The following is a 13325-nucleotide window of genomic DNA, read 5'->3' on the forward strand; positions in this document are numbered from 1 at the left end:
CTTGGTTGAGAGCATCGGCAGCATTGCCCAGATGCTGGCTGATTTGGCACAGACACAGAAGGGCATGGCACAATTACAGAGGGAGATGGTGCAGTCACTGGTTGATGTGGCACAGACCCAGAAGCTGGTGGCACAGTTGCAGCGTGACATGGCACAGTTTCAGGTGGAGGTGGTCCGCTCCCTGTGCTCTATAACCACAACCTCGTCGCCTGGGACACCCGAGCAGCATGCCAGGCCCATCCAGTGCCATTGAGCTGCATGCCAAAAAATGGAAATGGCCACCACCTCCTCACTTCCTCTCAGCAGCCATTGCACCAGCTTCACGTTTTAAAAAGAAGTAAGAAATGACACCCACGTGATTTCTTGCTGGGGAGCCGGTTCATTCCCGGGACACCATTAAATTTGAATTCAATATTGCGAATGAGATGGAAAGTGATGAAAATTGGGGTCAATGATATGCTCATCACATTTGGGCATAATTCGGAACTCGTCATTAGGACTGGGCCAGTTAGATAGCAAACTGATCCTCGCCTGACGCAAATCTCTATTTTGGCCTTTCCCGCTATTGAACCCGCACGCAAGATCCATGCTGGGTCCAACGCGGTGGTTAACTCATGCACAAGAGGAGTCATTTGGAAAACTTGGACCGGATTTTGGAAAATGTAGACTGAATTTTGGGATATAAACCATGAATGGAAAGAGTTATTGAGAAGTAAGATTTTAAAGGGTGTTTCTGGAACTGGAGTGTGGAAATTTTCACGGGACAATGATTGGGGGGGGGGGGGGGGGGATTCTGAAGAGAAATCCACAGACACTAACTTGGGTTCAGAGAGGTGTGTGTGAAAAGGACCACAGCCAATTTGTATGCTCAAAGGGACTTCCTGTTAATGAAACCATTGTAGATTAAGATGCACTTTCTAATCTGTGTTAATCTGAGGGTCTCCTCGCATCTACTGGCCATGTTGCGTTGCGGTGCACTGACTCTCAGAAGCAACGTGGCCGGTAGATTGTGCACTATTTTACAAATCTCTGGGGTTGACGCGGGAAGGGGATCATCACTCATTATGTCCGGCCAACTCGAGCACATAACCATTATCCTGGCTTGTCTCCTGCACCTCCTAATCAATTTCCTGCCCATGCGAATAGGTTTCCTGTAATTCTAGATGCTTTTTTTTTTTGCCACATCATTTTCTCATGTTGGAAGTAGAATGTCACAATTTAACAGATAACCGAAAAGGAGTAGGTGAGAGAAAGATTGAGGATGACATACTGTAAAAAAAGTTGTGAAGATGTCGGCAGTTTAGAAGAACAGATAAACACGTGCCAGATGCAAGGTGATGTCAATAAATGTGATGGAATACAATTGGAGGGGGAAAAACAAGGAGTAAACAGTCAATGGAAAGAAACGGCTACACAGAGGAATCTAGTCCATTTAAATATATAAGTCCCTGGAAATGGCAGTAATATCTACTGTCCGATCAGATTTAATGGGCGCAATTATAAGACCATAAGACATAGGAGCAGAATTAGGCTACTCGGCCCATCGAGTCTGCTCCGCCATTCAATCATGGCTGATATTTTCTCATCCCCATTCTCCTGTCTTCTCCCCATAACCCCTGATCCCCTTATGTTATGTTCCTGTGATTTTCCCATTGTGCACAGGAAAATTAAAAATGTCACATTTGTATAGGCTTGATGTAGAATGCCTGACAGTGTAACAAATCTTAACGCTAATATCATTATGCTTTATCTAAAGAGCAACTGTCGAAATCAGCGGAGCTTTTTGAATTGATAAATACGTGGAGATTGTTGAGGTGTGAATAATTTATTGAGCTGCCCAAAACTTTTTACAAGCAATGCTTCTGCAATTGAGATAAATGCAGACAATGCAGGAAGAACTCCGCAGTTCTGGCAACATCAGTGTAGAAAGAAACAGGCGTCTCTCTGCAGAGCCTCTTTATTTGACTCCAATGCTAATGGTTAGTGCTGCTTATCGAAAGAGGCAGCTGCCTCTGCTTAACACAGACAGTGAAAATAGTGGGAACAGCATTGCTAAATTTGTATAAAATATTAATTCGGCCACAATTAGTACACCCTGAGCAGGTTTGGACACCTCATTACAAGAGGAACATTAAAGCATTCGACAGAATGCAAGATTAATTCTTCAAGGTTATAGTCGAAATAGGAAACTGTGGTTATTAGGAGAAGCTTAAGATACTGGAGCAGAACTTCAAATACCGATGGGAGAGAATAGGAGTGGGTGTGCTTTGAACACTGCAGTCTCAATGGCATGTCTGAGTTCTGGTGTCTCCAGCAAGTGCTGCAATTTTCAAAGCTGAAGGGTGGCATGCGGCGCAGTGGTTAGCACTGGGACTGCGGCGCTGAGGACCCGGGTTCGGATCCCGGCCCTAGGTCACTGTCCGTGTGGAGTTTGCACATTCTCCCCATGCCTGCATGGGTTTCACCCCCACAACCCAAAGATGTGCTGGTGAGGTGGATTGGCCACGCGAAATTGCCCCTTAATTGGAAAAAGAATTATTGGCTACTCTAAATTTAAAGAAAAAAAATAAATTTCAAATCTCGTACAAGAGCTGGGGGGTAAATGAGAAACCTGCCCACCGCCAATAAATCACACATCCAGCACTCTACTCTGATGTCTTTGTCAATTGGACAGGGAGGGACAAAAAGCAATTTTCAATTTGCAAGTCACCAAACCCAAAGGCTTCCCAAAAGGGACCAAAGTCCCCAAGTGAACATGTTTAGCCACTGTTTTCTGGCACTCGCTGTGTTGAGGAACACATGGCTATTCAATGTCACTCGCTTTGAATAAGGGGCCAGAACGGGAATCTGAGGCCAAGGCCGCCCATAGTCCCGTTTTTTACAATGAGAATCCAGCCCAAGGTGATTGGAATGTGGGATACTTTGACGTGGGTCAAAGGAGGCACAGACCATTTCACCTTTTGAAGGGAAACTGGATAAATAGTTTGAATTAGAAGATGATAGAATCTCTGATTGGCAGCTCCATTGACTTCGCAACTGTGCATAGAATATTCAGTCTATTAAAGTAAGCACGAGTAGGTTATCATTAACAAGCCAATTTTAGTGAAGTGACTTTCTAACCTATTTCACCCCTGATCAATATTATTTGAATGTGTCCTTCAAAGTGAGAAATATTAGTGCTGGAGAATAGAACACTTTCCATTGACAGGTCCAAATATATCCAGGTGAGGCACAGTATGGGTACATGATGTTTAAGGTCATTTTATTTGAGGAAGATTGCTTTTTGATTCATTATTTACAACTAGGGTATACTATGTTTATGTTTTAATTGATCTTAACCAGTAACATCATGAAGATACGCTTTTATTTATTTTTAATGGAGAAGCAAACAATACTCTCCCTCTCTTCCCACTCATGTCCAGAATACCACACAACATCTGCAGTGAATGGATGCCGGCTGTTTGTGGTTCCAGTGACTGATCCTTCAAAACAGTATTTCTTTTTGAAACTGAGGGATGCTTCCATCTGTTTTCATTCATTTTAAAATTCAACGGGTAAAATTGTTCAACGTAAGTCACGGAAAACTGAATGAAAGTTAATCAACAGACCCTTTTCTAAACTGGGCAGAGTGTAAAGTAGGTTGAAAAGTAGCACAGGGTGCTAATTCATTATTCCCCCGTTGCGTTCTCATTATTGAAAAATTTCACCCTGTATTTTCCCTTAAAATAATAATGTACAAATTCAATTAGTCCAGACAGTGATCAAACTCTATGTCCAAGAATACAATCCTTCCTAATGTATGTCACAACTGTGCATTGTACAGCAACATTTTTTTTATTAATCTATGTTTATCCTGGATCATTACATTATAAATAAATATATATTTTTCAAATTGGTGTATGAATGTGTTTTCTCTGAGGTAATGAACCAATTTAACACAAGACTGAGAGGCAGCAGCATCTGTCAACTCATAATTGCCTCTGGGACCTGTCCAAATGTTCAGTTCATAAAAGTAGCAAATCATATTCCTAGAGTGTTAGAAATTAACCTTGTGCTTTCCATCATAAATTCAGACCTAGTTCTGTAATCAACTGTTCGTCTAAATTCAATTTAATCTCCCTTAGCATTTTCTCAACATCTTAAAATCACCAGTGTGTTGTGTGTTACAACAGTGCAAATGTTATGTTTGGAGAATTGGGGAAAGGAATCTTATTCTGGGATGAACATTTCAAAATGACAGTCAGAGTTTCTCTCAGTTAGATCCCTGCATGCCAGTAGGCCTGGAATCACTGGATCCATGGTGTCTACAACATAATATACTAGGGGTGATCAGGGTGAGTTGCTGTAGCGACACTCAAGTGCAATGGATATCAGAGATGGCAGCTCCAAGCGATTGCGCGCGGTGAGTTTGGCAGTGGTTGGTTGAAACATCACTCACCAAGTTCATGGGTACATAAATATAAGTGTGCAAAATAAAAGGCTGCTTTCGCGTGCACTGGCAACCAATTTAGCATGTTGATTCTGCCAACCTTGCACCAGTGGGCTTATGCATGTCCCAGAACATACCTCCAATGGTTGTCCCCAGGAGGCACCCCTCAAGATGCACTGGGAGACACCAGTAAGTCTCCATGCACTGACTACATGGAACTTGCCTGGAAGATTGGACTTTCAATGGACAATTCCCCTGCATCTGGAACCCTCCGAAACTCTAAGTTAAAGTCAGACCTTGGATGATTCCAAATCCCAGAATAGTTATCCAGAAAATGTTAGAAGGATTAAAACTAGTTTTAATTCCTGGATAAATATACCATTGATCCATCCCACCACCCCGTCACCACGACGCTACCCCTTCACACACATTCCTGACACCCTACTTTTTCATCCATCTGTCACCCTACTGTCACGCCCACTTACCTTGTATTCTTATTTTCTCTCCGTAGCTTCTCAAAGTGGCTTTCGGATCTTTAAACTTACCAGTGTATGGCTGCTCATGCAGTAAAAATGGGGGGGGGGGGGGGGGGGGGGGGGGGGGGGGGGGGAGAATGGCTTGGCTTGCCCTGATAATCCTGCACTGCAAATGTAGGGCTCCCAAAAAGCTCTGCATTTCGAAAGAATTCAGATTCGGAAATCCACGTGAAAGACATGGAGCCCCAGTGCAAAGTAAACGAAGAAGAGCGGACTTGCAATCCGATGGTGATTGCCACTCCTTGGAAGATGCAGAAGACCATAAGATCACAAGATATAGGAGCAGAATTAGGCCATTTGGCCCATCGAGTGTGCTCCACTATTCAATCATGGCTAATTTCTCATTCCCATTCTCCTGTCGTCTCTCCATAACCCCTGATCCCCTTATTGATCAAAAACCTATCTACCTCTGATTTCAACATACTCAAGTAACTTGGACTCCACAGCCTTCTGCGGCAATGATTTCCACAGATTCACTACACTCTGGCTGAAGAAATTCTTCCTCATCCTTGTTTTAAAGGATCATCACTTCAGTCTGAGACTGTGCCCTCAGGTTCTTTTTTCTTCTCATCCTCTCCACTTCCACTCTATCTAGGCTTCTCAGTATTCTGTAAGCTTCAGTAAGATCCCCCCTCATCCTTCTCAACTTAATTGAGTACGACCCAGAGTCCTCAACCGCTCCTCATGTAACAAGCTCTTCATTCAGGGGATCATTCTTGTGAACCTCCTCTGGATCCTCTCCAAGGCCAGCACATCCTTTCTTAGATACGTGCCCAAAACTGCTCACAGTGTCCCAAATGGGGTCTGACCAGAGCCTTATACAGTCTCAGCAGTACAACCCTGCTCTTGTATACTAGCCTTCTTGACATGAATGCTTACATTGCATTTGCCTTCCTAACTGCTAACTGAACCTACATATTAAGAGAATCCTGAACTAGGACTCGTAAGTCCCTTTGTGCTTCTGATTCCGAAAGCCTTTCCCCATTTAGAAAATAGCCTATGCCTCTATTCTTCCTACAAAAGTGCATAACCTCACACTTTTACACATTGTATGCCTCTGCCACATCTTTTCCCACTCTCCTAGCTTGACCAAGTTCTTCTGCAGTGTCCCTGCTTCCTCAGCACTTCCTGTCCCTCTACAGATCTTTGTATCATCTGCAAACTTAGCAACAATGCCCTCAGTTCGTTCTTCCAGATCATTAATGTATATCGTGAATAGTTGTAGTCCCAACACTGACCCCTTTGGAACACCACGAGTCACCGGCCGCCATCCTGAAAAAGACCACCTTATCTCCACTCTCTGCCTTCTGCCAGTCAGCCAATCCTCTAGCCATGCCAGTACCTCTCGCTTAACACCATGGGCTCTTACCTTATTTAGTAGTCTCCTGTCTGGTATCTTGTCAAAGGTCTTCTGGAAATCCAAATAGATCACATCCACTGGTTCTTCTTTGTCTAAATATTTCTTCCTCAAAATATTCTAACAGATTTGTCAGACATGACCTCCCCTAGACGAATCCGTGTTGACTCAGCCCTATTTTACCATGTAACTCCACAATAACATCCTTACTAATAAACCCTAAAATCCTGCCAGCAACCAAAGTCAGGCTAACTGGCCTTTGAGTTCACATCATTTGACTCCCTCCCTTTTTAAACAGGAGTGTTACATTAGCCATTTTCCAGTCCTCTAGGACCCTCCCTGCCTCCGGCGATTCCTGAAAATCCATAGATTCCAGTGATTCAACCCATAGTCTAGAGGTGGCAAAAGCTTCTGTTGGTACTGTGCTAACACATTCGACCGTAAAATATATCAGTTCGCTTTGTGTGCTAATGTCTGGCTATCGTCATCATCCGACCATGTAGCTTGGCTAGACATCTCATACACTTGTGTGTAGATGCAGAGGCTACGGGAAGGGGTTTAAATTAATATTTTGTCTCCGTGTTTACAAAAGAAATTTAAACCAGTATGGCGGGGGGGTGGCAGAGGGGTGGGAAGCAGAATGTGAGCTTAGAAGGTATCATAAAAGGGGTGGCATGCGACGCAGTGGTTAGCACTGGGACTGCGGCACTAAGGACCGGTGTTCGAATCCCAGCCCTGGGTCACTGTCCGTGTGGAGTTTTCACATTCTCCCCATGCCTGCATGGGTTTTACCCCCACAACCCAAAGATGTGCAGGATAGGTGGATTGGTCACGCTAAATTGCCCCTTAATTGGAAACAAAAATAATTGGGTACTCTAAATTTTAAAAAAAAGGTGTCATAACTGAAGGGGAAATAGAGAACCAAAATATGAGACCACACCACCCTCAGGCAGAGCAGAAAAGGTGACAAGTGTGAAAAGGGAGGTGGTCAATGCAGGATTGATGGTGTTGTACCTAAATGCGCGCAGTATATGGAACAAGATTGTTGCACACATTGAAATTGGCCAGTTCGATGTTGATGTTGTGGGCATCAGAGAGACGTGGCTGCAAGGGATCAGGGCTGGGATCTAAATATACAAGGATATGTGTCCGATCGAAAGGACAGGCAGAGGGGCAAAGGGGGTGGGGCTGCATTGTTAGTAAGGAATGAAGTTAAATCGACAGCAAGGAGCGATATTAGATCAGAAGGCATAGAATCTCTGTGGATAGAGTTGAGGAATTGCAAAGATAAAAAGACCACAGGCCGCCTAGCTGTTGTCAGGATGTGGAGCAGAAAATGAATCAGGAGATAGAAAAGGCATGTAAAAAAAGCAATATTACAATTATCATGGGCGACTTCAATATGAACGTGGACTGGGAAAATCAGGTTGGTAGTGGATCCCAAGAAAAGGAATTTGTGGAATGTCTGCGACATATTTTTTTTGGAGCAGCTTGTGTCGGAGCCTATTGGGGAACAGGCAATTCTGTATTTGGTGATGTGTAATGAGGCAGACTTGAATAAAGAATTTAAGGTGAAGAAACCCTTAGGGAGCAGTGAGCACAATATGATAGAATCTATCCTGCAGTTTGAATGAGAGGAGCTGCAATTAGATGTAATGGTATTACAACTAAATAAAGGTAATTAAAAAGACATGAGGGAGGAACTGACCAGAGTTGATTGGAAAAGGAGACCAGCAGGGAAGACAGTGGACCAGCAATGGCAGGAGTTTTTGGATGATTCGCGATACACAATAGAAATTCATCCGAAGGAGGAGGAAACATGCTAAGGGGAGGACGAGGCATCCATGGCTGATGAGGGAAGTCAAGGACAGCATAAAAGCAAAAGGAAAAGCATACAAAGTGGTGAGGCTTAGTGGGAAGCCAGAGGATTGGAAAGCCTTTAAAAGTGAGCAGAGGACAACAAGGGGGAAGAAGATAAAATATGAGTGCAAGCTAGCAAGTAATATAAAAGAAGATAGGAAGAGTATTTTTCAATATATAAAAGGTAAGAGAGAGGCAAAAATAGACATTGGACCACTGGAAAATGTGGCTGGAGAAATAATAATAGGAAATAAAGAAATGGCAGAGGAACTGAATAGTGGCCAGGATTCTCCCGGAATCGGCGGGGCACGCCAAAGAGCAGCGTGAACCACTCCGGCGTCAGGCCGCCCGGAAGTTGAGGAATCCTCCGCACTTCCAGGGGCTAGGCTGGCGCTGGAGTGATTGGCGCCGTGCCAACCGGCGCCGAATGGCCTCCGCCCCCAGCGCGAGTTGGTGCATGCGCAGAACCGACGTCATCGGGCCATTGCGGAGGGTTATAGAGGCCGGCACAGAGGGAAAGAGTGCCCCCATGGCACAGGCCGGCCCGCAGTTTGGTGGGCCCCGTTCGCGGGCCAGGCCTCCATGGGGGCCCTCCCAGGGCCGGATCACCCCGCGCCCCCCCAAGGACCCCACAAGCCGCCCTCCAAGCCAGGTCCCACCGGGATGGACCATGTCCATTTCACGCCGGCAGGACTGTCCAAAATCGGGCAGCCGCTCGGCCTATCGGGGCCCGGGGAATTTCCGGGTGGGCTGCTGCCAATGCCTCCTGAACTGCGCGGCGCGATCCCCGCCCCCGCCCGAAAACAGGCACCGGAGAATTTGGCACCCGCCGTCAGAGCAGTGGGGCGGGATTCACCACCCCCCCCCCCCTGCCGTCAGAGCAGTGGGGCGGGATTCACCACCCCCCCCCCCCCCCCCCCCACCCCGGCGATTCTCCTACCTGACGGGGGGTCGGAGAATCCCACCCGGCTACTTTACGTTATTGTTCATGGTGGAAGACATCAGTGGGATACCAGAGCTCCAGGAGAATCAGGGGGCAGAGGTGACTGTAGTGACCATCACTAAGGGGGACGTTCTGGGGAAACTGAAAGGTCTGAAGGTGGATTAGTCACCTGAGCCAAATGGACTACACACCAGGGTTCTAAAAGAGATCGCTGAGGAGATGTTTGAGGCATTGCTGATGATCTTTCAGGAATCACTGGAGGCAGGAAGGGTCCCAGTGTACTGGAAAGTGGCTCATATAACACCACTGTTTAAGAAGGGAGGGAAGCAGAAGATGGGAAATTATAGGCCGGTTAGCCTGACTTCAGTCATTGGTAAGATTTTAGAGTCCAGTATTTAAGATGAAATTGCGGAGTACTTGGAAGTGCATCATAAAAAGGACTGAGTCAGCACGTCTTCGTCAAGGGAAGGTCATGTCTGACAAATCTGTTGCAGTTTTTTGACGAAGTGACAAGGAAGTTAGACAAAGGAGAACCAGTGGACTTGATTTATTTAGATTTCCAGAAGGCCTTTGACAAGGTGCACATAGAAAACTGTTAACTACATTAAGAGCCCATGGTGTTGAGGGTAAGATCCAGGCATGGATAGAGGATTGGCTGACTGGCGGAAGGCAGAGAATATAGATAAAGGGGTATTTTTCAGGATGGCAGCCGGTGACTGGTGGTGTGCCTGAGGGGCCGGTGCTGACAATATTTCACAATATACATTAATGATCTGGTAGAAGGAACTGAAGGCATTGTTGCTAAGTTTGCAGATGATACAAAGATCTGAAGAGGGACAGATAGTATTGAGGAAGCAGGTGGGCTGCAGAAGGACATGGGCAGGCTAGGAGAGAGGGCAAAGAAGTGGCAGATGGAATACATTGGGGAAAAATGTGAGGTTATGCATTTTGCAAGGAGAACTCGAGGCATAGACTATTTTCTAAATGGGGAGATGCTTAGGAAATCAGAAGCAAAAATGGACTTGGAAGTTCTTGTTCACGATTCTCTTCAGGTTAACGTGCAGATTTAGTCTGCAGTTTGGAAGGCAAATGCAATGTTCGCATTCATATTGAGAGGGCTAGAATGCAAAACTATGGATGTACCTCTGAGGCTACATAAGGCTCTGGTCAGACCCCATTTGGAGTATTGTGAGCTGTTTTGGGCCCCGTATCTAAGGAAGGATGTGTTGGCCCTGGAAAGGATCCAGAGGAGATTTATAAGAATGATCTCTGGAATGAAGAGCTTATCGTATGAGGAACGGTTGAAGACTCTGGGTCTGTACTCGTAGGAGTATACAAGGATGAGGGGGGATCTTATTGAAACTTACAGGATACTGCGAGGCCTGGATAGAGTGGATGTGGAGAGGATGTTTCCACTTGCAAGAAAATCTAGAAGCAGAGGACACAATCTCAGACTAAAGGGACGATCCATTAAAACAGAAATGAGGAGGAATTTCTTCAGCCAGAGGGTAATGAATCTGTCGAACTCTTTGTCACAGAAGTCTGGGGAGGCCAAATCACTGAGTGTCTTTAAGACAGAGATAGATAGGTGTTTAATCAATAAGGCAATCAGCGGTTATGGGGAGAAAGCAGGAGAATGGTGATGACAAAAATATCGCCCATGATTGAATGGTGGAGCAGACTCGATGGGCCGAGTGGCCTAATTCTGCTACTATGTTGTATTGCCTTATGGTCTTATGGATGATGCAGATATAGTAGTCCAGGATGAACACTGCGAGATACTAAATGGGATAATCATAAAGAGAGAGGAAGTACTTGAAGGGTTGGAATCCTTGAAAGTTGATAAGTCGTCAGGCCAGATGGACTGTTTCCAAGGCTGCTGACGGAGGTTAGGAAGGTGTCATGTGAGAGTACCTTTAAGAAATGGATGTTTAAGCAATGTACCTTTAAAAAATGAAGCAGCTCATATTACTGAAGTGATGTCAGAGGGCGGGGGGGGGGGGGGGGGGGGGGGGGGGGGGGGAGCCGAGCTGAGCTCACTTCTGCTTTTTTGGAGTTTTAGTTTCAGTTTTGAGAAAAAGAGCTTGGGTGTGTCTGTGTTTGCAGTATGCTGGATCTGCTGTTATCTTTGCCAGGAAAGACTATCTCTGAGTCATTTGGGTGATTTAAACTCATTATAGTAATGTCTTTAACCTGACTTGTTTCTGTTTAAAGGCGTTAAAGGTTAAAGGTTTGAAGGAACATTTTGAGGGATTATTTAGTATTATTTTCGGGGTTATCTTCGAAGTCAGGGGTGTTAAGGGATCCAATGTTTATTTTAAAAGGTTAAGTTGAATTCATGGAATAAACATTGTTTTGTGTTTAAAAACCCATGTGTCTATAATTGTAATACCACACCTGGAGACCAAGCTGTGTGCTTCAAAAGCAACAATACATTAAAGGGAGAGGTTGGTTGAACTCCATGATACATTTTGGGGTTCTGAAAACGCCGCTCCCATAACAAAGGAGATAGCAGATCCTTTAATGATGATTTTCCAATCCTCACTAGATACAGGGGAGGTACCAGAGGATTGGCGAAATGTGAACGTGGTTCCATTGTTTCAAAAGGGATCAATGGAAATGCCAAACAATTATAGGCCAGTTAGCCTTACATCGGTGGTGGGCAAATTAGTAGAATCAATCCTGAGAGATAGGATTAACTGTCACATAGAAAGGCTGGACTAGTCAGGGATAGTCAGCATAGATTTGTTAAAGGAAGATCTTTCCTCAAAAATTTGATTGAATTCTTTTAGGAAGTGACAAGAAGGGTTGATGAAGGTAATGCAGTGGATGTTGCGTACATGGATTTTAACAAGGCTTTTGACAAGGTCCCACATGGCAGATTGGACAAAAATGTAAAAACTGATACAGACAATGAGGCAAACTGTATAAAACGTTGGCTTAGTAACAGGAAACAAAAGGGAATGGTCGATAGAAGCCCTTGTAAATGGAAAGTGGTGTTTCACAGATCTATGTTGGGAACCTTACTGCTGCCAGCACTAGAAAAGTGTAGATATGAGGAGACACTGGATAGGTTGGGGTTATTTTCCTTGACATAAAGAAGGCTGAGGGGTGATTGAGGTATACAAAATTGTGAGGGGAAGAGATAAAGTGGATAAGATAAAATTGTTTCCCTTGGTGAAGAATTCTAGAACCAGTGGATATTGATTCAAGATAAGAGGCAGAATTTGTAGAGGGACATGAGGAAGAATGTTTTTTACGCAGAGGGTAGTGGGAGTCTGGAATTCACTCCCCGAATTAGTGGTGGAGGCAGAAACCCAAAACTTATTTTATAAGTACTTGGATCTGCACCTTAAGTGTAATAAGCTGCAGGGTTAATGGACGGGGTGCAGGAAGGTGGAGTTAGAAAGAGGACTTGGATGTCCTTGGGCTGGCATGGCCACGATGCGCTGAATTTCCACCTTCTGTGCTGTAACTTTTCAATGGTTCTATGGCTGCATGAGGTGACTGAGGGAGGGCAGGGTCATAAGTGATTTGATGAGGATTTTAGAACTGGTGCAAGTATTTTTGGCTGACCCCACAACAGTGTGAAGGGGTGCACCTGAAATGTTCTGAAGGCTTGGACTAACTTCAACATAAAGCTCAGTCCTCATAGGGTCACGTCCCTCAGAGGCCCAAGCCGCAATGTTAAACATTACCTTAAGGAATACCAAGTCCCAGTGCAGGTTAAAACGTCGTTGCAGCCAAGGACCTTAGCTTGAATTTATTTACAACTCATGGAATATAATTTCTCTCTCCTTTCAAGCTGTGCTGTCTCAAAGACATATTACCCCTGTTGAAATTTCAGTAAAATAAATGAAGGAAAATTATAAGCAATGCAAAGTGAAACGGTAAAAGCACAGGGCACTCATCTTGAATAAAAATTGGCTCTGTACGTACCAGAAAACAGACCATGGCTGGAATAATCTGTCTGTTGCCGTAGCCTGGAAAATAAAGTAATAAAACACCATGATCTTTCACATCCATCATGTAGCTGTACTACACACAACAAAATCAATTACATCAGCGAACTACACAACTAAATGCAAAACAGAACTGTCCTGCTTCTAAGTAAGTTAATTACTTTTAAATCATTGTGGGGCTTTCTTTTGGATCATATAAAGATAATTCAAACAGAGAGTGTCAGACAGAAGTAAGATG

The 13325-nt window shown here is 44.6% G+C and overlaps 1 protein-coding gene across 1 annotated transcript in view; it reads right to left on the reverse strand.

The window, feature by feature from the left end:
* LOC119970181 (trans-2,3-enoyl-CoA reductase-like) overlaps positions 1–13325 on the reverse strand; it is a 225374-nt gene that overhangs the window by 16361 nt on the left and 195688 nt on the right. The window contains exon 8 of the mRNA XM_038804400.1: positions 13065–13108. Coding sequence (XP_038660328.1) covers positions 13065–13108 — 44 coding nt within the window. The remainder of the gene's footprint in view (positions 1–13064; positions 13109–13325) is intronic.

The sequence above is a fragment of the Scyliorhinus canicula genome, chromosome 8 (genome assembly GCF_902713615.1).
Source record: "Scyliorhinus canicula chromosome 8, sScyCan1.1, whole genome shotgun sequence".
NCBI lineage: Eukaryota > Metazoa > Chordata > Chondrichthyes > Carcharhiniformes > Scyliorhinidae > Scyliorhinus > Scyliorhinus canicula.